The sequence below is a fragment of the Prionailurus viverrinus genome, chromosome D3 (genome assembly GCF_022837055.1).
Source record: "Prionailurus viverrinus isolate Anna chromosome D3, UM_Priviv_1.0, whole genome shotgun sequence".
Taxonomy (NCBI): domain Eukaryota; kingdom Metazoa; phylum Chordata; class Mammalia; order Carnivora; family Felidae; genus Prionailurus; species Prionailurus viverrinus.
The window spans coordinates 70,937,348-70,962,637 of NC_062572.1; the positions used below are offsets into that span (position 1 = coordinate 70,937,348).

Here is a 25,290-nt window from a genome sequence, read left to right on the forward strand (position 1 = left end):
CCCGTGTCAGTTCCACCTGAACTTGTAAGGAAGAAGAGGCCAGGCTTCACTGGCCTGACTCTAACCGAGGCAGCTGGCCCCGCCCACGCAGGCACTTACTGGAAGGGGAGCTTCTCGTCATTTGGCTTGATGCAGCGCACGTAGTGTGGGGTCGTGGCATTCAGGGTCTCCATGAGCAGATGCAGGGAAGTACGGAACTGGGGAGACACAAGTCAGCGCCCACTTATTTAACATTTTGTAGATGTGTAATAAACGTAAAGAAACACCCACAGACTGGTGATGGTAGTTGTTGATACTGTTATGGTCATGGTTATTATTAATCAAGGATGACAAATACAGAGACTCAGGGTCAGATTCTAGCTGACACGCCTGCCTTGCTGTAGATCCAAAATTAAGCCCCTCCCACATTGACATGAGCGCTCTTCAACCCACACAGGGAGAGCCCACCTGCCAACGTGTGTAACTCAGCATGGTAGATCAAAGGAGATGAAAGGCGGGTCAATAATAGGAAATAGTACAGAAGTCATCATGGTGACTGGAGTCTGGTTATTCCTCAACTTGAGGCCCTGGAGCCCCAAGATCTGGTGCCTGGACATCCTGGAAGTTGTTACAGTAAAGTGAAATGCCCAGAACAGGCAAATCCCCTGCAACAGAAAGGTGAATGGCTGCTCGGGCTTGGCAAGAACTCCCCTCTTTTGGAAATCACACTGGACATAAAATCCCACAAAGGCCCCACAGAAAGCGTCTCGGTTTTCTAGTCCCCAGGCTTCTTTAGTCCTCACTCCCCAACCTGCTGACTGTAGACCCTCTTCGCCTCTTCTACCAGGTGTGTGTGGTCCTCCCAGAGGTATTACATGCATTGCTGGGGCTATGCTCATTCCCTTCCTCTTTCCTGCCCACTGCCTCTAGAGGGGGCTTTCCAGTTTCCTTCTTCAAAAGGCGCATGCGGACTGAGCTGGGTAGCCGAAGATGCGGATGTTGAGGCCACTTCGGCCTCCTTTGGACTCTGCCGCCCTTCTTCATCTGCAGAGAGGCCAGCCCTGCCACATGCACCCCGACCCACAGCTTCCTGCCACAGGCTGACCTGGTGGCCCACGGTTTTCTTGTGTTCCTTGTTGGAGACTTTCAGAGGGGGTCTGGCAGAGCGAATGTTGATCTTTGAGGATGAGCCCTTGCCAGATGCAGTGGTGGCAGGAACAGAGTCTTTGTCATCATGAAACAAATCAGCCACTAGTGGGAACTAGAAACAAACACAGGAAGACCAATGAACACAAGATCTCTTGGACTTTATGGTACTTTGACTCTTTCAAAGTAGCTTTCCAGTGCATACCCAAGAGACCTGCCAACACACATGCACACAAACACTTGAACGTCCAAGTCCATAACCACATTATTCATTGCAGCCAGAGTGGGAACACTGTAAATATGGATCAGCTTATAAATGAACAGAATGTGGAAGTTCTGTACAATGGAATAATATCCGACAACATAAAGGAGGGAAATCCTCGTACACATGACACGGACAAACCTTGAGAACATGCCAAGTGAAAGAAGCCAGACACAAAGACTTTCTAGTGCATGATTCCATTTACAAGAAATGTCCAGGGAATGGAAAGTAGTTTAGTGGTGGCCAGGGGCTGGGTGAGAAGAAAGAATTAGTAGTAACATGTACAGAGTGTCTGTGTGGACTAATGCAAATTTCCTAGAATTTAGAGTTTTCCCTCTCTGCTCCTCCTGAGAAGCCCATCTCTCAAGGTCCAGCCCTGCATCCTCCATGGACTTTCTCAGATCATTCCCTCGCATCTCCATCATGCACCCGGGTACCAGCTGAGGTACCATAGGCCCTGAGCCCCATGTTTGCTGAGCCCACAGCCTTTAAGCCTTATTCTTTTCAATGTTTATTTATTTTGGGGACAGAGACAGAGCATGAACGGGGGAGGGGCAGAGACACACAGAATCAGAAACAGGCTCCAGACTCTGAGCCATCAGCCCAGAGCCTGACGCGGAGCTCGAACTCCCGAACCGCGAGATCGTGACCTGGCTGAAGTCAGACGCTTAACCAACTGCGCCACCCAGGCACCCCTAAGCCTTATTCTTGACAGAGGAGGAGGACCAGGAAAAGGATTAAAGGAGAGAGTCCACGTAAGCATATAATACAGTGCCTAGCATATTATAAGCTCTCAAATGTCCAGTTTTATTATCTTGTTAGGGGGTATATACATGAAAAATCGGTCTACATGATCAAGTTCTGGGCTGAAGAGGAGAAATTTAGAACCACAGAACTTTAGAACTGGAGCTTTATAAAGCGTAAAGATCACCACTTCAGGTGGCAGGTGAGGAAAGAGGAACTCAGAATCCTGCTCCCATCTCTGTTCATGCCAGCACCAGGCACAGTGGCCAATGTCGGCTCCCTGGAGCTGCTGTTTAGCAAGCGAACAAGGACTAGGATCCCTGACCTCCAGATGCCCAGGTCAGAGTTTGTTCCAATACACAACGATATCCTGGTCATTTACACCAGCAATATCAAGGAAGTGGAAATAGACTGTATCTTAAGCCCATGTGTATCTCTGATGCACCTGTACAACATCCTCCTTATTGGAGGCTTCAGTGTGGGGATCTGGTGGAGCCAGTATTGTTATCTGAAGGTGATCCATTCTCAGATGTGGCAGTGGGAGGAAGAATACCTAAATGGCAACTTATGAAGCATTCCTGCAGCTGACAACATCCCCTGAAATTCATAGCAGGAGTCTTAGGCTAAGGAAAGCTTAAGAGGCAACACCATCTCCATGGAAGGCTACAGTTTCAAAATGGCAGTGAGCGTCCACTTATGCTGACACTGGCCTGCATTTAACTTCCCAGACCTTTTACAAGTTGAGTCCCAGTTTAGTGGAGAATATACTGAGCACCATGCCAACAGTTCGGGAAGTCCAAGAATCCCATAAAGGAGAGGTCCAAATTCCACAATTTAATGGCATACTCCCATCAGTATTCCACATCAGTATCTCAGAGGTATTCTGAAAAGTTGTAGGGGCACCTGGGTGGCTCAGTCAGTTAAGCGTCTGACTTTGGCTCAGGTCATGATCTCATAGTTCATGAGTTCGAGCCCTGCATTGGGCTGGGCTCTGTGCTGACAGCTCAGAGCCTGGAGCCTGCTTCGGATTCTGTGTCTCCGTCTCTCTCTGCCCCTCCCCTGCTCACACTCTTGTCTTTGCCTCAAAAATAAATAAAGGTTAAAAATTAAAAAAAAAAAAACTTGTAGAAGCTATATTAGGCAACACATATAGTTTTCTTATATTACAGTCCAGGGTAGGTCCTTCAATCAGAAACACCACACAGTATGCAGTTGCGATCTGATTACAAACGTGGGAGGTCTCAACAGTAGCACATTACAGTGTCTGGGCAGAAGAGAAAGATGGTGCTAGGGGCACAGTCAACCTGTCCCAGAAACTGAGTGTGAGATCCAGGTGACTTCGTTCACTCAGAGGTGGCTTCTGCAACCTTATTAGGTAGCATGCTTGGGTTGCAGGGTGATGCACCTAGAGCTGGGGGTACAAAATACACGCAGACACCCATAGGACCATTGGCAGTAACTTCAGGCATTTTCCACGAGAAACGAGGGGGGTGCAGGTGTGTTGCTCACCGAGAATCCCTCAGTTTGAGGACCTCTGCTATGCTCTGCCCGTCAAGGGAACTTCTAGCAATTCCATAGGTCAAACACCTATCCTCACTGAGCCTGAAGCCCAGCCCTGGGCAGAGATACTTCACAGTCGCAGAGAAAGCATGATGACGGCTAATGCTGGAAACCAGCATCAAATGCCAGTTGAAGTTATAAGGGTATCTTCTGTATGAAGATTGTAAACTAAAACAGAGGAAACAAATCACTTCCCCCTACCTAACCTTACTCTTAGGTATTATCAGTTAAACAGGTTTTAAGAATTCCATATTAGAGTCAAAAGTAATGGCATACCGCAGGTCAGAAGTTGGTTTTATACTACACATTAGCTAACCATATGGGCTACAAACAAAGCAGTTAAACTGTGTGCACGCACATGCACATGCCAGAGGAAACACATGTGTTCTATTAAGTTCCGTTCTCCCTTCGCACTTTTCATTTTTCACCAGCATTCCATCAGAAGCTCCTGACTTCCACCTTTTACTGCAGCTATCTACCTGCAAATAAAGGTTGTGCTTCTTTAACTCCGTGGTCTGGGTTTGAAGCACAGTCTAAAAGCACCAACCAATGACCTTAAGGCCAAGGATCATCTCAGATAAGCAGCTCAAGTCTATCCTCACTACTGGCTCTTCTGTGGCTGAAACAGGCTGGTGACACCATGATAGCACTAGGGGAAGCTACATAGTCCTGAGCAAAGGACTCCCTGAATCCCCACCATAGGGCCTCGTCATCAGCCAGATGGCTCGTGGAGGTCACCCCAATGAAATCATTAAGGATGTCTCCCGGTTTCAGGTGCCAACAGGTGACAATTCAGTTCCTATGCTCATCATTTTTGAAATAGATCAACTTCCTCTTCATACAGGGTATTTCAAAATCATATATGTTGCCTTTTTATAGGGGAAGGTACTCAGGCTGTCAGAGGAATAAAGACAACTCAGGATTTAAAAAATCTGTGCTAAAAATGTGCAGGTGCCATCATAAAGATGATACATTTATTAACTCATCATTTCCATGTGCTTTCAAAGAAGAGAAAATAAGTATTAGGTCCCTGAATGTCAAGAAAATAGACAGATGGGGTGCCTGGGTGGCTCGGTTGGTTAAGCGTCCAATTCAGCTCGTATCATGATCTCACAGTTTGTGGGTTCGAGCCCCGCATGGGGCTGTGTTGACAGCTCAGAGCTTGCAGCCTGCTTCGGATTCTATGTCTCCCTCTCTCTGCCCCCTCTCCATTTGTGCTCTTTCTCTCAAAAGTAAACAAACGTTAAAAAAAAATTAAAAAAAAAAAAACTAGATTGACTGGTTCATTCTTTCACTTACCAATACTTAACTGACCACCAAATATGCAACAAATAAATACTGTGCTTGGGGCTGGGAACACAAAAATGAAGAAAAACAGAGCCTCTTATGGATCATGGAGTTTATGATCTAGCATAGAAGGTGAACTCTAATCAATTAACCCCACAATTAAAAGCTTAATGACAAGATGATGAGCATCCCAAAGGAAATAAACAACAGAAACACATGACTGAATCACAGCCCCAGAGCAGAAATTAGGAAAGACTTCTCTTATGAAGGGAAGTTTGAGGTACTGGGTTATTCAGAGGGTAGGAAAGCATGTTAGGAAGTGTCTACATATCTGGGGGAACTCATATAAAGCCAGTACAGCTATCGGATACACCGTGAAGCAGGGCAGGGTGGGAAGCAAGGAAGACCAGCTCATACAAAATCCTTGAACATTTTGGTCTTTATCCTGAAAGCAATGTGAAGCCATTAAAGATTTTTTTTTTTTTTAAATAAGAGCAGCTAACATTTACTGAGCACTTAGAAGGTGCAAAGCATATATGAAAATTCACTTAATTCTCCCAATAACCACTTGGGTATTACAACCTATTTTACAGATGGGGAAACAGAGCCTCAGAGTACAAGATCACAGAGCTAGTCAGTGGCAAAGCCAGGATCTGCACCCAGACAGCCTGGCTCCAGAGCCCATAGAACAGAGGGTAGCAGTGACCAGTGATCTTTTGGGAAAGCTCTCTCTGGCTGCAGTGTAACAAAGAGACCGAAGTCCACTGCAAACAAGGCACTACAGTAGAGCAGTTAAGAGACAGAAAAGCCAATAGCTCAGCAGGTATCTGGGAAGTGAGGTGCTATAGAATGGGCACTGAGCTAGGGTCAGGAAACACTTTTTTTTTTTTTTTTTTTTACTTTTTTTAATGTCTATTGATTTTTGAGAGAGAGAACGAACACAGGGGAGGAGCAGAGAGGGAGACATAATCAGAAGCAGGCTCCAGGCTCTGAGCTGTCAGCACAGAGCCCGACACAGGGCTCGAACTCACAGACTGCGAGATCGTGACCAGAGCCAAAGTCGGACGCCCAACCAGCTGAGCCACCCAGGCACCTCGGGTCAGACGACCTTTTAGATCTGACTCTGCCACTTCATTAGCTGTGACCCATGGCCCTACTAGATTTAAATTTTCCGATCCATAAAAATAAGGGATCTGAGGAAGGTGATTCCTTTCAGCCTTAGACTCCTGCATTTTCTCTCTCTCCTTGTTTCCAGGCTACTTCCCTTAAACACGTAGCCTTCCCTGTCCAGCTGGCTCTCCCTATCTCAGGCAAGGGGTCCAGAGACACCACCTTCTGTCATCCTTCCTCATACCTGCCTCCACCCCGCATTCCATGGTCTGCCCCCCACACTGCCGAAATAGATCCTGAGAACGCCTTCTGGGGACCCGACCTCCTAAATCCAGCGGCTGGAAGGGGTGCAGCCTCACTCTTGGTCCTACTTGATGTTGTTGAGGGGCCCACACCTCCTCTTTGAGGCCCTCTCCCCCAACCATGCAGCCCAGCTTCCCTTCCATGGGCCCATCTTCCTGCACATCTCCCCTTCCTGTGGCTGTTTCCCAGGACAGGGTCCTCACCGTTTATCTAACACTGGTTCCCTGCACAGTCTCCTTCACACCTATGGCTTCAACTACCACCCCCACCCCCCACCAGCCTGTGTCTCCAGTCTTAATGTTCTTCCACACCCACGACCCACAGTGCCAACTATCTGCTCCATATCTTCCTCCTTGTGGGTGTTCCAAATTTGACATGGCCCAAATGGCCCTCACCCACCAACTTCCCCAATTTTTTTTTTTTGAGACAGCACAGGTGGGGGAGGAGCAAGAGAAGTGGAGACCAAAGATCTGAAGCAGACTCTGCACTGACAGCAGTGAGCCCGAAGAGGGGCTTGAACTCACAAACCTTAAGATTGTGACCTGAGCCGAAGTCGGATGCTCAATCGACTGAGCCACCCAGGGGCCTCCAAACTTCCTAAATTTACATTAGATAGCCTGCCAACATAGCATTTCCTATCCTAATAATTACAAAGTTCTGTCCATGGTCGGGGTCGAGTAGGCCTTAATCACCAGAATGCTACTGTCCTAGTTGAAGTCTACCCAAGCTCCCCCAGACCACTGCAGGTGCCTAGAGCTTGAGTGCCCTCCTCCAGACACACCTGTATCCCTACATTGTCTTCCCATCAGCCAGAGTCTTCTCCAAATACAAACCTTATATCCAGCAACTCCTCGTTTAAAGATTCGTGGGTCCTCACTGACACACACATAACTGAAAACATGGGTCAGCGGCAAAATAGAAGAGACTGGGAGGTGGGGAGAGACAGTCTGGGCACAGGAGGGATGGAAAGGGGATCTGATGCCAGAGAGAGAAGGCACATGTGAGGAAGGGTCAAGTGCCCAGTCAGACTGGCACGGAGAAATTTCCACAGGGAAATAATTAGCAACTAAAGGCCGGCCGACATTTTAAAGACATCACAGATTCATTCAGTCTGCCATGTCTAAACAAAATACTGATTAAACTATTCTAGTTCACATACTTTCTGACACGGATTTACAAGATGTTTTAGTCAAGGGTAGAAGTTCCCACATGCATGATTACACTGTTTCAGGAGTCTACTTTACAGAAATCATGAATAGTAGCTTTTTCTCTGAAAACTCTATTAACTTCTAAGGCCAGGAGAATGTATTAGAACCACACAAGGAACTTTGAAATCAGAATCAACAGTAGGAATACTTTAAAATTGAAGCGCCTTTCTGTTGCTTCAATCAGAAGCTCCCACGCTGGCCCTATGCTACAATTTGGGAAAGAACCCAACAAAGGTTTAGTCTGGACAATCTGCATTTTATCTTAAAAGCTATGTTTTAATTCCAAGTCACGGCTCTTGAGACTGCATTTAGAAATGGCAGGATATCTGGGATGGCGAGGGAGAGGAGTTTGGGACATCAACTCTAGGAAAAAGGGGTAGGCTTTACATTCTACTCAGAACTTTATAAAATCCAAGAACAGACACAGACACCTAGAGTTCGAGCACAGGACCATATGCTCAACCTTGGGCTGTAGGCAGCAGTGAAAGAACAGACAAATACTGATGACTGTACCACCCAACCCCATCCACCCACTGGGCTAGACAAGGAACTCCTGGTCTCAGCAGTGTCGCAACTATAAACCAACCTCAAGTCTCAATGAGGAGTAGTTACACCAAGCTCTTGCTTAATAATTCTCACAAAAGGATGAATTTCCGAGAAAGCTTTCCCTTTAATTGACTAACTCCAGTTATGCTTTAGAAGCACCAGAAAGTCTATTTATGAGCTGAGTGACCAATAACGCAACCACCACAATTCATGTAGGGCAGGTCTAGAGAGCAACATCCATCTGGGTCTTTCTGAAAATGTGCTCCCTCCAACTACGAAAACACTCAGATAATACCTTCAAACAAACCAAGCACTTCCCTGATGTTGTCACTTATTTCCAAGTGTCCAAAGATACTGGCTTGGGCATGCTCTGCTATTTAAGTCTATAGATAGATTTTAAGAAGCCTGAGGCAAATCTATTTGAAGAGGGATTAAAAGAAGTATGAAAACACTTTTTAAAAACCATTTGATAGTTTAAGAAAAATGTCAATTACAGCTGTATACACAGCTGTTACCTTGGAAATCATGCCTGTTCGCTTCTGTGAGAACATAAAACACCTTTCCTTCAAAACAGACCCATGAAACTAAAATAAAGACATGCTCGAATAACCGTTTGATTAGAATCTCTTGCCCAAAACCTTATCTTTAAAAACCTAGCTGTAAACCTATTAAAAAAAAATACATTTTGTTTCCCAGCTGTTCTTTCACCTGGCCAGTGCTACCCTTAGGGGAAAAAAATCTCCAATTTTTAGCTAAAAAATATTTCATTTGCAGGGGTTTTAAATGAGCTTCGAAGGGAAAGCCTCAGTATTTTTTTTTTTTTTTAATGTTAAAGAAAGAGGTGCACTTTCCTGTATTGGAAAGGGGATGATGATACTGTTTTATTGACTAAAAAGTTCTCTCTTACATAGTGACCTGTTTTTTTCTCAATATTGGTGGCAGTTTTTTTTTTTTTTAAACTACCAACACCAAATGATTTTAAATAAGAAGCACTCCAAATACCCTTAAAAGTGTTTAAAAATTCAGGGGTGCCCGAGTGGCTGAGTCAGTTAAACATCTGACTTTTGGTTTTGGCTCAGGAGAGCCTGCTTAGGATTCTCTCTCTCTAGCCCTTGCTGTCCCTCCCCTGCTTGGGCACTGTAGGGCACTCTCAAATAAACCTTAAACTGTTTTTTTTTTTTTTTTAAATTCAGAGGACCTGAATGGGCAATTTTCCAAAGATACACAAATGGCAAATAGATACACGAAAAGATGCTCAACGTCACCAATCATCAGGGAAATGCACGTCAAAACCATAATGAGATAGCTCCTTACACCTGTGAGAAACCCAAGAAATAACAAGTGTTGGTGGGAATGCAAACTGCTGCAGCCACTGTGGAAAACAGTATGGTGGTTCCTCAAAAAATTACTACATGATGTAGTAATTCCACTACTGGGTATTTACTCACAGAAAATGAACACACAAGTTCAAAAACTAATTTTTTTAAAAAAAATTTTGAGACAGAGTATGAGCAACGAAGGGGGAGGAGAGAGAGAGGGAGGAAAAGAGACAATGAATCCCAAGCAAGCTCTGCACTATCAGTGCAGAGCCCGATGCAGGACTTGAACTCACAAACCATGAGATCATGACCTGAGCCAAAATCAGGAGTCAGCACACGCAAGCAGGGGAGGGGCAGAAAGAGAGGGAGACACAGAATCCGAAGCAGGCCCCAGGCTCTGAGCTGTCAGCACAAGAGCCCGACGTGAGGCTTGAACCCACAAACTGTGAGCTATGACCTGAGCCAAAGTCAGACGCTTGACTGAGCCATCCAGAAATCTTAAACATATGCTCCTTTTGAGGTTTTTTTTTTCCCAGATAAAATACTGTTTTTTTATCATCAACACTGGGAGGCAGAAATCTCCATCTTTACTACCTGAAACAAATCAGTCTCTTAATGACTTAAAGTCATGTTTTAAAGAAGCACTTCCTAAGTCTCTATTTATAGCTCTCCAATAGCTGAGAAAGCAATTAGCTACATTATAACCTCTTAGACAGTATAACTGGCTTTACTAATTACATTCTCATTAACACTGTTTTATTTCGTTGCTCTTGGTGGGAGTTCTTCAAACATCCCTTTGGCTGGTAGGGTACGTGGGAGTCTTGCAGCCAATACTGCTTAATTATTCGCAATGATTTCTTAATTTCTTATCAGGGGTGCCACACCAAAGAAAAAAAGCTAATAGGAGGGGTGCCTGGGTGGGTCAGTTGGTTAAGCGTCCGACTTCGGCTCAGATTATGATCTCATGGTTTGTGAGTTTGAGCCCCATGTCGGGCTCTGTGTTGACACAGCTCAGAGCCTCAAGCCTGCTTTGGATTCTGTGTCTCCCTCTCTCTCTCTGCCCCTCCCCCACTTGCACTCTGTCAGTCTCTCAAAAATAAACATAAAAAAAAAAGAAAAAAGCTAATAGATCTCCCATAAAATTACTTCAAATAAAACTATGAGTTTACATATAAGATTCGAGACTTATCTGTGCTTAGGGAGAAGAAAACCAACCCCAAAACTGGGCATTAACTCCATGCCATAGGGCTTTGTGTCCTTCCAGGTAGTTTTCTCTTTGTAATATGGAGTTGGAAACATAAACCTTCTAGGACTGCTGTAAAAACAAACTTTTAAAGATGACAGAGGCTCAATGAACAATGAGTTTCAAAAATGCTACCACGACAGGTGCTGCCAGACATGTCCATCTGTCCAAAGGATTTGAAGCAGTTGGAGCCACTCTTTGATTTGTAGCTGTGGTCTGTGTCGGGCCCATCTGTAGGTTTACAGTGACCTAATTTCAATCTTCGCCTTCTACTTTCTGGGATGTCTGGAATGGGCTCAGGGTGGGGAGTTCTTAGTCCTCCTCCTGCCAGGGCCTGGGAGGACAGGAAGCCCCTCTTAATCTCTGAATGCCGCTGGCCACCATCACGGCACCTGTGAGGGTGTGCTGGGATGCAGCTGGGGGTTGGCAACAAGGTCACTGGTTCTTTAGAAAGATTAGTCGGTCAAGAGGAAAGCTGGAGTGCAGTAGGTGGGTAGGGAAAAGGACGACCATTATCTTCTGAGAGTAGATCATGGACCTATCCTACATGCCCAATCTAGGATTATCTATAAATGTGACGTGCATACTCTTTGAACCACTGACCTCACTTCTAAAAACTTACCTGACTGATGTAATTGCACAAAGAAAAGATGTATGCAAAGGGCATTCATTGTAGATTATCTGAATTATCAAAATACCAACTATTAAAAAAATGATACACTCATGTGGAAAGACAGCAAAGATATAAGTGAAAAACTAAAGAACTATATATAATGGGATTCATTTCAATCTCACAAAGATGTACCAACATGCTTGTCTATGCAGAATGGTAACTGATGAAAAGGTGAGTCAAGGAATGGCAGAGAATGATTTATGCTACTTAAATTTATGAGTCTGTATCTCATTTCTAATAAAAACCCAGTACCCCCAAACTAACATGACACTCCTACACAGTAAAGACCTAACACGGCACACTTAAGACTGCTATCCCTGGGAGGGCCTCCTTGTAAGGTTGACCCTTGGCTGGGAACTTGCTTTTGGGAGGGTTTTCACCAATCCCTGGTAAGAATGGTTCACTGGGTCCAAGAGGTTCATGCAAACAATACAGTGTATGTTGAACTCCTGCCTTCCTTTTGGGAGTCTGAAATTTTGGTACATGCCAGGCAAAGGGTGCCTCCGTAACTGACTTCCGATAAAAACTCTGAACACCTCTGCTCAGACCAGCTGCCCTAGTCTATACTTCACATCACAGCTCGCTGCTGTGGAATGAAGCACATTCTGTGCACTGGAAAAGGACTCCTATCACCTTGGGCCTGGTTTCCCCTGGACTTCACCCCACGTACCTTGCCCTTTGCTGATGTGCTATGTATCCTTCTGATCTAATAAGTCAGAGCCTGAGGTATAACTGCTGAGTTCTGTGAGTGTTACCAGCAAATAGTTGAATCTGGGGGTGGTCTTGGGGACCCCAATAAACTGCTTTTTCCATACCACAAATCCCTGTCTTTTTCACTAGACTGTAAGATCCACGAGCTTAACTCTATGTATTCATTACCACTACATAACACACAAAGACCCAATAAAATTAAGGGGAAAAAATCTGTTACTAATAAAAGATGATCTGCTGGAGAGAGGGAGAGAGATTCCTCTTTTTCATGATCTCTGAGAGACCCTCAAAACAAAAATCAATGTAAAGGCAGAACCAAACTATTTAAATGGAAAGTACCAGACTCTCTCCTCCACCCACCCTTCACTTGTGCTCCTACCCGGAAGGAGAAACTTCTAACAAAACAGTGAAGTTTCTCAGCTTCTGACGTCACTGTGTCACTAACAGGTGGTCACAGGGCTGCAAGCGTTGAAGCACGATGAAGCAACGTGCTCCAAGAGCTCACACCTTGGTAGCTCCCCGTGCTTTTCTCCCTGTGGCCTGTGCCTCCTCTGTCCCCACCTCCCTTTCACAGAATAGAACAAGCCCTATTACCGACCATGGACTACAGAGCTGCAGACTTGGCAAGCTGAGAGGCTGATCTTGTGTTGAATTCCAAAGTGATACACACATTTACCCAAATTTCCCTCAGTAACTAATGTTGGAGATATCCAGAGAGGACACTGAGCCGGGGTCTGCCCCGAGCCACCCACACGCTGGTACGAAGCCAAAACTTCCCTAGAGCCCTTGCTTGGGGTCATGTGATGTAATGGGCTTTACTTGTCCTTCTGTCCTTGGGTCCATTCTGGTTGGTGTACCTTCTCCATTCCAGCATCTCCCCCTATTGCCATTTGTCTGAAGCTTATCACAAAAAGCCATTAATCTGCAATGTCTAGTGTTATCAGGCCCCCGCAGGGAGTGCAGTATCACGAGGTCTGGGAGAAAGCCTCCCAAATCCTGGCGAGTCTGTTTCTGGGTTTTCTCTGAAGGGCTGCAGCCGCCAACAGCACATGCATAAGTACGCTGGCCTTCTGGAATGGCGGTGCCCCCGCCTCTCGTGGCTGCAGGGCCCTCTTCCTGCATCTCCCTGCTGTGCAGCTCCTGGGTGGTTATCTGCTACTCATAGCCCACTAGGATATAAGCACCTACAAGGTAGAATCTGTCTTATCCACCTTTGTATGATGCGAGCTGTGTAGGGGGCAGTGCCTCACAAGGTTGGTGCTTAGACTCGGTGCCTTGTAACCTCTGCCTGTGGAATGGACACAGTAATTTGCTGTCTTTTTGTTGTGCTCACAATAAATTAAGTAGATAAAAGACAGTTAACGTTCCCTCAAATTCTACCTTCTATTCCATTTATTTATTTCTATTAATTTTTTTAAAATTTTCTTTATTTTTGAGAAAGAGAGACAGAGTGCAACTGGAGGAGGGGCCGAGAGAGCTAGACAGAATCCCAAGCAGGCTCCAGGCTCTGAGCTGCTAACACAGAGCCCAACACGGGGCTTGAACTCACGAACTGTGAGATCATGATCTGAGCCGAAGTCAGATGCTTAACCCACTGGGCCACCCAAAGGCCCCCTTTCTATTACATCTAAGTGTTTGCTTATAGAAAGATTCTGTAGGTGCTAAGCAGAAATTAGATGCACGAATACCAGGATCTTAGAGGATTTAAATCATCTTATACTGGCAGGTAGGACATGATGACAAGAGACATAATAAACGCCAGTGACATTTTCATGGATACACTCAATGCTGTACCCTCTCCTGATGGTCCCCTCTGGTACCCCCGCCCCTCGCAATGTCCCTCCATTAGCTGGGATCTTTCCCAGTTGCCAACCCTACCCCCCCCCCCCCCACCGCCACCCCCCATCCTTCACCACCTCCTTTCTTCCCTCCACCACGCCATCCTCAAGTGTTTTCAGATGGAAATAACCTACCAGCCCCTTCGCCTTCCCCCTGCCTGCCACCATTCCAGAGCAGGGCCCCCCAACCACCACACGGAGCCCTGGCCATGGAGGGTCCTGCCCTAGCTCCCCGTCTCTGACGCCCTTTACCTTGCTGGCCTTCAGGATGTTGATCTGCTCTTCATACACCGTGTCTCTGTTTTTCTCCAGAAAACCATCTGAAAGGTACTCCACCTGGGGCCCCAGAGGGAAACAGAAACAGAAGTCAAGTGCTTCAGTCTGACCTGGAGCCTTCTGCAGCTGCTTGAGCACTTAAATCCTTTCGGCTCATCTATACTTGTTTTCTGACCAGTTGTGAGTAACTGGGGAACTCACAGATGTTGCCATTTAAAATGCAAACCCAAGATGTGATCAGGAATTACACAGAGCAAATTGAGTATTCATTTTGTGGAAAAACATTGTTTCAAAAAAGGAGTTCCCATAAGATGGCCCAAGGCATCCTTTGGGTGCTGAAAAGGCCACTGAACTAGAATCTGCATTTTAACGAGACCCCAGATGATTTGTGTGCAGATTAAAATTTGGGAAGCACGGGCTCGCACAAACAGAACTCCATGTAGCAGAATTCTGTGCACACCAGTTCCTCAAAAAGGAGCTGCCCAAAGAAGGGCACCACTCTATTCTTACATCCTCCTCCTCTGTCCAGGGGAGATTCATGACTATCTTACGGCTCCTGCATTCCCAGGGAAGAGACCCTCAGTAAATATTGGTTAAGCATATGATTGGGTAGCTAGAGCCTCCCTCCACCGCCTCGGTCTCTGCCGTGTGGTGACACTTTGATGGATCACAGAGGGGTGTGGGGAAGGAAAGAAAGGGTACAAGAGGACCCTACCTAAGAAGGGTTTAGGCCACTTCAATCAAAACCACTCCCTGTGAGCCCTGAGCCCACGTAGGGGGAGCCCACAGAGCACAGAGCCCACAAAGACACTCACCTTATCAGCAAAGTGGACCACAATGAAGGCCGTGTTGGACATGCGGGGTTTCTGGAAGTGCTGGCTGCCAGAGTGCCGGTCATAGAGCTTCTGTGCCCAGTTCTGGTCAGTTCCTTTAGGGACCTGCAAAAACACAGAAGAGGGCAGAGTGCTGTGTGAAAAGGAAGAAGCAAGCAGAGAGCCATGCCGTAGGGAGATGGGAGTCCAGCAGTAAGTTGACCTCACAGGGGCTGGATTCAGCTCTCAGACCTGGACCCTAACTGGACAAGGAAAACAAGATTCGGCCACGAACACTTTGGATCCCGTAGGCCATGCTTTCCACAAGCCATGTGGGCGGGCTCCAGTAGTGTCCGTAGGAGTGTACTGAGCCTCAAAGAGCCTGCTGGTTGGTAGCCACTGAAGGGGTTAGGAGAGCATGAGCATGGAGCCCAAGGTCACAAGAGCAGAGCTGGGACAAATGTGACCCTGTGTCTTCCCTGCCATTGGGCCCGTGACTTCAGTGTCATGAATGTGGCACAGCTACCGCTAGCACCACATCCCTGCTCACTCAGCCCAATGCCAAGAGCAGGAGAGCCCCCCCTCTATGCTCATCTAAACACCACTGTCCAGGCTCCACTCAAGTCTGTCCTTGTCTCTGAAGCCCATCCTGGCCACTCTTGATCTCACTTTGGAATCCCTCATAATTAAGCACTTATACATACACTAATCCAGTTCGCCGTTGGTTTTTGTACATTGCCTTGTCGCTACGAAGTGCAAGCTTATTAGGCTCAAGGAGTATGCCTCACTGTTTTTTCACCTGCCCCTCAAAGACCTGAGGATTCTTTGGGTCCCGGGTGGGCGCCTGGGTGGCTCAGTTGGTTAAGCATCTGACTTCAGCTCAGGTCATGATCTCATGGTTCGTGATCTCAAGCCCCACTTCAGGTAAAACACGAGCCCCGCTTCTCTTTCTTCCCCTCACTCACTTGCACCCTCCCTCAAAAAAACAACAAAACAAAAAGAATTGGGTTCTGGGCACACACCAGGTATTAAGTACCTAGCGAATGAGCTACATAGTACTCTCTGCCATCCTCAAATTTACATGTTTCACTACATTAAGCATTCTGAAGGGCATTAAGCACACATTAAGCATTCTTTATCTTTAGAGCTGGCTTCAAAAAACAAAAAAGCATCTTGCTTTGTGGAAAACAGAACACAGTCACTGTAACCACTGTCCAAATTGTCCAGGATGATGGTAACTCTACCAGTTACCTGTACCTACTCTCCTCTGTCATCCTCGAAGACCACTGCACACGCCCTTTCCCCAGCCCTGGGTCACAACTGGACCCGCCATTCCTTAGTTTACACTGTACATGTGGATGAGGCAGGGCTGAAGGTGACCCTTACACCAGCCATTTAAAAAGGGATTTGTTTAGGAAACTAACACCATCTGTGGCATAAGAAAAATGCTTACACGCTTAAGAACAACATTTCTCAGAGAGCAAGTAAACAGATTTTTCTCATTTTCAATTTAACGTAACTATTATTGAGTACCCACTGCTAAGTGCCGTAGGTAATTCAAAAAAAAGAAAACTTTCTTGACAGAGGCTATTAATTGTGTTAAGCAGACAAAATACATCCGATTCAGCACTTTCATGTATACGATTTTACATTTGCCTTCAAGTATTCTGTGTTTAGAAACAGCAGGTACAGGGGAGGAGAAGGGTGAGCTGGGCAGGGCTGTTGGAGGTCAGGACAGGAATACAGCGGACCGGACAGTGACAGAACCGGGGCAAACAGAACAGGAAGGGCAGCTCTGCGAAGAGAAGACTCACCTAGGTCAACGCATTTGCCAGCATCAAAATCATCTTGTCTTGACAATGGAATTGGACTTCTGTTAGTAAATGCCATAATCCTACGTATTCCCTCACTCAGACTGGCGTGAGTCAACGACCAAAGCGGGAAAACAGTATTATGCATTTCCTGACAAGGGTCTTCTTTCTTGACCACCACCAGCAATGAAAAGGGCCAGCAGGAATTCACAACAATTAATACTAACAGTGAATGCCCATAGCACTTCCAATCTGTCAGTTTTCTATACATTTTAGAAGCATCAACTCATTTAATCCTCACAAGAATCCTATCAGCTAGGCACTATGTTCATACAATTTTACAGAGGAAGAAACCGAGACAGAAAGGTTAGGGAACTTGCCCAAGTTCACACGGTTGGGAAGCAGCCGGGCCGGGGTTCAAACCAGGACAGGCTGGCTCCAGAGCACGTCCTCCCTGCTACTGTGCTTTCCTGCCCGACAACAGCTTTAAAGGCAGCCACCAAGACAGGGTTAGGGGGAAGGCACTTATCTCCAAAAAAGATTCAAAATGAACATAGGAGAAAGAGAGCAAATCTTGTATTTTGATAAAAATCTGGGCTGGGCGATCAGTAGCTCTGAAATATGCTGAATCACATCCTTTACAAGCTTCATGCAAGTGGCCTTACTCTCTCCTCAAAATAACGTGAAGAGGGCACTGGACCAGGAGCCTGTCATCGATTGATTGTTGCAGGGGTCGTGGCACAACTCTGAACGTACTGCCAACCAGGGAATTGTATATTTTGATCAGATAGGGTGATATGTTAATTACATTCAATAAAGCTAGTAAAAACGCATTAATACTTGATTTTACTGTTATTGAAATTATAAAAGTTTAAAGAAATAAGGAAGAGGGAAGAGCGCGAGACCTTGGGCTCCACGGCACCTCTTCCCCAGCAGGCTGGGCTGTAACCCTGGAGCTCACTGCACTCTCTCTCAGACTCCTTCCTCCCCTCCTGGCTGCCACCCCCAATGCCCATTCCAGGACTTGACTTTTCCACCTTCATGAGACCCGCCCCCACTGTGCGCTCAGCACAACACCCGTTCCAGACCAAGCCAACTACCCATCGGGTCCTTCCCCCACACCTGGGTGGCTGAGACCACGTCAACTCCTCTTTCCTTAATCAAGTCCTGCCGGTCATTGTGCATAATTTAGTATTGATGCCTAAAAAGACACCATCACGTTTCACCGTGAGACCGCACCTCTTCAGATTAGGCCGCTGTGCTCAGATCTATGCGGGGAGTCGGTCTTGATGGCTCCCCTCTCTGGATGGTCTTTGACCTTGGCCAACCAATCAGTGCATTCTGTTACTTCCCTTCCCTGTGGCCAGGAGAGCCTTTCCCCTCTTTCCATATGCTCCCCCAGCTTCAGAGCCTGCCGCCTGCTGCACAGGCCTCGTTTCCTGCCTCACAGGGAAACAGAGGCTGCCAACAAGCAGGAAACCTGCTGCTCCACATGCAGAAACTCACCTGCAGCCACAGCCACGCCATCCCTCCTCCCCACCCGGGTCCTGTGCACTCAATGCCTGCCTCCTGCACAGCGCCCGCTGCCTTTTCTCTCACCCACGCCCTCTCACAGCCAGGCCTGCACCCGGGGCACTCAAAACGTGCCACCTCTGCTGCATCGCCTGGCCTCACCTCACCTCCCGGACGCCCAGACAGCTCCCTGACCAAACTCTGTAACCCACAGGCCGGCCGCCAAAGGCAGGACCACCAAGCCCCTCACCGGCATTGAGCTCCTCCCTGACCCCCTCCACCTCTGCCCGCAAGCCTTTGTCTTCCCTGCCTGGACCACACGAGGATGCCTCCCTGCTCACCTCGTTCAGTCTCTCTCCAGCTCGGCTTCCACACAGTGGCGGGTGACATCCCCTGAGAAATTATTCCCATCTGATCACACCTGTCCCTGCCTCACAGCCCTGTGTCCCCAGAGCCTTCAGAGTCCAGTCTCTTCTGGACAGAGCCTCCTGTCCTGATGGTTCTTGCTTTCCAACCTCACCTGCCATGGGGTCTGAAGAAGTCAGACCATTTCAAGTTCTTCTGACATGACGTTCCCTTTGCCCAGCAGAGCTCCCGTCCCCCACATTCCAACTTCTCTGCTTAAACAGTCCTTTGGGGGATGCTTCTTACAACACTTTCTCAGTCACCTCCTCCTCAGTTTTTCCATCTCAGTCACCACAGTGACGACTTGTGGTGCCTGCCTGACCCCTCAGAGATGTGCGAAGGGCAGGGAGTCAGCTGGTTACATAGGGACCTGGGGTTTGTTGGGCAGATGAATGGACAGACGCAGGAAGGCCTCCCTTCTCAAGGTTTCAACCTGTTCACAAACATGTTGGACAAGGAGACCTCCAGGGCAACTTAAGCAACTACGAACCTTTGACCCTAATACTAAGTAAGCTCTTGTGAGAGCAGACTGGACCCAGGTGAGGAAGCGGAGACCTTCAGCATGCTTTCCCTCCAGTGCCTCAGCAGTGAGTTACTGGAAGGTTCACAGTCCACCGTCCGCCCTCGGGCAGCTCTTCCAAGAGCGGGTCCCTAAAACAAAAGAATCCTACCCACTCAGGGCAGAGCCTGCCTCTTGCCTCAGCATGGCCCTGAGGGTCCCTAACACTGTCCAAACAGAGTATCTGTAGTGTCACTTATAAGAACTGCTTCCAGGGGTTATCATTTCCAGACAGTTCCTACCGATGCCAAGTATCGGTTAGGAGGAAACACGTGCTGACCTCTCCTATCCCCTCAGCCCTAACTAGTTGGTTCCATCAAGAGGGAGGGAACGATGACTGAGGTTCTGCCAAGAGGGAGGGCAGGGAATGCTCAGTCTGAATGTGGCTTATGTCGTGCAGCCCTCAAGCCCCACAGCAGCCTTGGAGAGCACTGGGAATGGCAGGATTTTGTTAAAAGCAGCCTGGAAATAACCATTTCCCATCAGCAAACACCCTGTGTCCTGACCCCTTGGTTACTGAGGAGCAGCTGTAGTCTGTGGCTTGGTCTGGGGCTGATTATGAATCCACGGCTATAGGAAGGCTTTTTCCACCTGAAGGAAGCCTGGGTGCTTCACTGTGCTCTCCGTGAGCCCCCTTGTGCAGCCATGGGCACCCCTCACAGGCTCTGGGGAGAGCCCCCCACCATGTGCTGCTCCTGCAGATCCACGGCTACCCCATCTCCATATTTCTAATTTAGATCCCAGCTCACTGGCTCTGCCCGATGCAGTGTCTCTTCTCCAGGAAACCTGATTTTCCCAGCGGCTGCTTTTATACCACGAGTCCAATCCTTCATTTGGCTTTGTGTCCTTTCATATGGGGGTCACAGAACCCAATTCCTCACGGTGCAATCTCACTATTCTTTCTCATTCTGTACAGCATGAGTGACAGCGGAGGGAAGGAACGTGTCTGGGACAGTCCCACAGGACAGTCCCGAGGGACGCCAAGTCACCTGGTCTTGGCCAACTCCAAGGGACATCCTACCCCACCCAGGCTCAGAGCCAGCAGCACTTCCGAAAGGTGCAGCAGGCCTATTTCATAAAGGTAGGTTCATTGTGGTAGGATTTCCCTACAGGAAAACATGCCCTTTTTAAGGGTCCAGTTCCAGGAGTTCTGACAAAGGTGACACCTGTTGGTGCAAAAGCTACCTGCTACCAGCAGCTGCATCAGATTGCCCTGGATCACTCTCAACTCCCAGAGCAATTAAATCTGGGAGGAAAAGATTTCCACACTGGGGTTTTTGCATGACTCTTTAATTTGGTGTTCATCTGGCCTGCCTTGCTCTGCCCACGCCCTCAGCAGCCAGTGAGGTTCCAAAATGTCCCAAGGGCAGCGTCACCCCCTCAACACCAGCTTGACTGGCTGGAAATCCAGGTTTTCTTCAGACCTACCCCTCCACAAAGCCTTGGCGACAAGGAAGCTAGGAGACCTAAGAGAACGGCACGCTTTCTATGTCAATAACCCCTTCCCTTGATTCTGTTTAGCCGTCACTCTGCTGCCCTTGGGTTGTGGTCCAGGCCTCCTCCAGCCTGCTCTGGAACTGCCCTGCCCGGCCCCCACCCCCACACACTCAGGCCCCTCAGAACACGAGCCTGTCCCCCTTTTCATCCTTTCTGGCCAGCAGGGAGAACCCTTCCTCCTCTCCCAAGACCTGACATACGGCAGGTGCATAATGCATTCTAGGTGTCTGACAGAATATAGGGGCAGGAATCAGAGGCGGATGCAATCTTAAACTGAAATCACCTAATTTTATAAATCTGACCTGGAGAGAAGGCTCCACGGAACATTAAGGCAGAGATCATCCACAGAGTCAGATTTTCCATTAGCTTCTCAGAAGTCAAACGGATTCCAACACGGATATTCCAGGTACTCTGCACTCAATAGGAAGATGCTGCTAAGAATATCCAAAGCCGCAAAGTGCAGGGATTTGGGGAGGTTACCTTCCCAATTGTCTAACGTGGTTTGCAGCTCAGGCCCCCTGCGACCACTCTGGTAACCACCTGCTCCCCAGCCCGCACTTCTCCGGCTTCCCCTTACCCCCTGGACAGCAGTCTGAGGTCCCTGCACCTGTGTTCCTGCCACTCTCACCGGACATTCCCAGGACGTGTTCCCTTGGGCAGTGGCACCTCTCAGATCCCCAAACCAGAAGCCAAAACAAACCTGCAAGGGGCTCCCATTTTGCCTGCTAAAGGTAGGACAAATCACTGAAAATCAGACGCAGCTGCTTGATTCACAGAATCCAACATCCTGAAGCATTAAGCCTTTTTCTGAGAGGTGTGTGTACACAAGGAGGGAGAGACCGTGTGCGGGGGATATACGTTATCGTTAGCATTCCATCACAGAACTAGGTGGAGCCCCTGAAGTAAGCTACCTGCTTCACGTGACTCCTCGGGGCCTCGTATGGCCTTACCCTTCAGCACCGGGAAAGGGAGTGAAGGGCTGGAGACCTGGAGCCAGGGCCTGGGAAGCTAGACCTGCTGGACAACAAGGACATGGTGTTGCCCGTGGGGTGGGGGTGGGAGGAGGTGGTTACTGATAGGAGCACACAAGGAAGCAGAGGAGGGGAGCATGGTCCCAGTGTGTGTCAAAGGGAGCTGTTGGCCGTGGACACTGAACCCAAAAAGCACACTGGGCTTGGCACTGAGCTTGGAGCCTGCTTAAGATTCTCTCTCTCCCCTGCTTGTGCGCACTCTCTAAAATTAAAAAAAAAAAAAAAAGAGAATCTTTAAAACAAACATAAAGGGCCGCTGGGGTGGCTAAGCTGGTTGGGTATCCAACTTCAGCTCAGGACATGATCTCGCAGTCTGTGAGTTCGAACCCCGTGTAGGGTTCTGTGCTGACAGCTCAGAGCCTGGAGCCTGCTTTGGACTCTGTCTCCCTCTCTCTCTGCTCCTCCCCTTCTCACTCTCTCTCTCAAAATAACAAAACATTAAAAATTAAAAAGTAAAAATTAATAAAGATGCACAAACTGGGTTTCAGCATATTTCACTCTGTCTTCTACTTTTCTGTTAACCATTCCTTTTCATCATCAAAGGCAATGAAACTGCAGGAGCACTTTTCTGGAAGGGAAACACCTCATCCTCCAAACCATCAAACTGCACCCAATCCTTCACAGGCAAGACACGTGAGACCAGAAAATAAAATCAACTGGGTTTTTCCCTCGCAATACCAAGCATCGTGTGGTTTCCACCCCTTTTTGGTTAGTTTCCACTGTTGGAGGAATGGGGATACATTTACCCTCTTGTCAGCAAACTTCAAACCAGGCAAAGTTCTGAAGATCATCAGATCCAAACCTACTAAACTCACAGAGGAGAAGTTAGGTGACTAAGAAAAGTCAGATACTCCTGGCTCCACATTTCCAAGGTTGCTTGGTTCTCCCCATGCTAGCAACTCAGAACACTCCTGTCCTACGAAGTAGAATCCACAAAAAGCTAGATCAGGAGGAATCTATGGTCCTCATCTGCCACCAAGCATCAGGTGGTGGGCGGGCTCTTGACCCTCACTGTCCCTTCTCTGGGGATGCCTGTCTAGAGGTTGGGGTTTTCTCTCCGCACCTAGGCTATCTGCAGCACCAAATCCAGACCACGATTATATCGTGCCAGTCCATACCATCCAGTCTCTGCCAAAAGAGGTACACACTCACCAACACAGTTACCTTCTAGCACGTAGAACAGACACCAAGGTTTCTCTCAGCACACTAAAAGTGGGCTAATAGCAAAAAGAATTCCACTTTGAGGCCTCACATGCTCCCTTGTACCACACAGCTGTCCCTTGCATCTCCTCCAAGCCTGGAACTGAACTAATACAATGAGTGCATCATCAGTTGTACCTTACACTCTTCATCCAACAGGTCCAAGATGCCCAGTTTAGCTTCTATGAGGTCAATACAAGGTTGGTTATCGTAAAAATCAATCAAGGTCCAAGGTATCTGCTCCTTCATATATTCTTCTTGCTCTAGTTTGAACACGTGCTAGGATAAGAAGTGAAAAGGTCAAAGTTAGTGAACTACAGGCATGTCCTGATGTCCATCTCCCCTCAAGTTCAACCACGTGAGTTTAGAGTCCCAGATATGGCTACAGAAAAGGAAAGCTCAGTTAGGTGATCCCCATTCCCCTGGGAACCCTTCTCTAGAATATTCTAGTAATCAACTGGCTTGCAATTCAGCAACTACCCTAGAAGCCCAGGGTCAGGGGGTGTAGGCGGCAAAACCAAGGGAAGGATCATTTACCCTCTCAACCCCACTGCCCCACTGCTCCTCCCAAGCGACATGGAGCGCCTTCGCAAAGTTGGGGCAGCATCAAGAAACCAAAAGAAGGCTGGGGCAGAGCTAGAGCCGGTTGACCCCAGGCAGAGGAGAAGTGCCCCAGGCCATTGCTCCCAGGGAGAGAGGTGTCCCCACCTCGACACCCTGGGTCAGGAGCTGAGCCTACCGAGTTGAACTGCTGCTGTAGCTTCTCATTCGCATAGTTGATACAGAACTGCTCAAAGCTGTTCACCTCAAATGTCTCAAACCTGCAGAATGAAGACAGAGGAGAATGGAGAGACATTCCTCTTACAGAAGCAATCACTAGGACTTCCAACAAGGCCGCCCTCTTCTCTTCTCTCCCGCCGATCAAAACACACAAAGGCCCCTCATAGGCTGGCAGTGTTCCCCTCACCCCACACAAGTCAATCACGATTTAAATGAATCCCCTATTACAGGACGTTTTGCCTCTTCTTCCAACTTTTAGCTGCTATCAATGCTGTGACAAATATCGTATATACATCTTTGAATTCATGATTCTTTTGGTAGGATGACATCATCTTAGACGAATCACCATGTCAGAATATGGTTTCTTAAAAGGTAGAAGAAAATTGACTTCCAGAAAGCTGGAACCAATTTTTGTTATCCCCCCACATCCACCCCAGCCTCCCAATGGGTGAAAGCATCTTCTTGTCCTAATGCTGGTTAAGGATGTTTTGTTTCTCTGATTCATTTTCATGGAGTTTGAGTTTACAAACAATTGAGAAATGACAGTCTGATGTGCGTCTCATTGAACCTGCAGGAGGGCGGAGAAAAACTGATCTGGGGGAAGTAAGCTGGTGGTGACCAAGTAATGAAAAGGATCGAAAGACACTATGAGAGGTGAACACGAGGGGGCCACAAGTGACCAATGGGGCATGCAGCCGAGATTCACCTGCACAGCTGAAGGGATGCAGTGAAGCTCACCAAGTCGGATGGGGCGAGCGAGATCAGCAGCTTTAGCTGCAAACGAGCAGGGCCGTCATGCCCACTGGGCAAGGTCACTGGGCCGAGGCAGTGGAGAAGCAGAAATGTAGGTGGAAGAGGGGCCTTTTTTCATTCACACCACTGGCTGAATGAGCACCTACTGAGCACTTGGCCCCAACAGCTTCATAAGTTCTCATTCACTCAGCACCTGCAACTACCAAGAGCTAGGGTTTATTACTCCAAGTAATACAAGCTGGAGAGATTAAATAATGTGCTCCAGGTCAGGGTCAGTATGTGCAAGAGCCAGTATTTGAACCCAGGGAGTGAGGTCTCAGGCCACATTCTTAGAGAAAAGTTTCATTAAGAAAGAGAGAGGGGCGCTCAGGTCATGATCTTGCAGTTCATAGTGAGTTTGAGTGCTGCATTGGGCTCACTGCTGTCAGCATGGAGCCACAGCTTTGAATCCTCTGTCCCCTCCACCCCCCCCCCCCACCCTCCCCTGCTCACACTCTCAAAAAAACCAAATACTTAAAAAAAACAAAAACAAAAAACAAAAAAAACAAAAAAAACAAAAAAAACAAAAAAAAAACAAAAGGAGATCAGGGAAGGGCAGTGGACTTGGGAATATCAATGAGGGACCCTGGGTGGGAGAGGGCACAGGCTTCAGCCTCCCCCATAACCTTAAATCTGTACTCCCTCATTCTTCAGTATAGACAACTTTCTTGATCTTAAATAAAATT

At 47.6% G+C, this 25,290-nt stretch overlaps 1 protein-coding gene across 2 annotated transcripts in view; it reads right to left on the minus strand.

The window, feature by feature from the left end:
* MYO5B (myosin VB) overlaps window positions 1-25,290 on the minus strand; it is a 339,094-nt gene that overhangs the window by 89,095 nt on the left and 224,709 nt on the right. For both annotated transcript variants that reach the window (XM_047828137.1, XM_047828138.1), the window contains exons 11-16: window positions 23,772-23,853; window positions 23,171-23,311; window positions 15,021-15,143; window positions 14,182-14,265; window positions 1,085-1,240; window positions 100-197 (exon numbers count right to left, since the gene is read on the minus strand). In XM_047828137.1, the coding sequence (XP_047684093.1) occupies window positions 100-197; window positions 1,085-1,240; window positions 14,182-14,265; window positions 15,021-15,143; window positions 23,171-23,311; window positions 23,772-23,853 (684 nt within the window). The remainder of the gene's footprint in view (window positions 1-99; window positions 198-1,084; window positions 1,241-14,181; window positions 14,266-15,020; window positions 15,144-23,170; window positions 23,312-23,771; window positions 23,854-25,290) is intronic.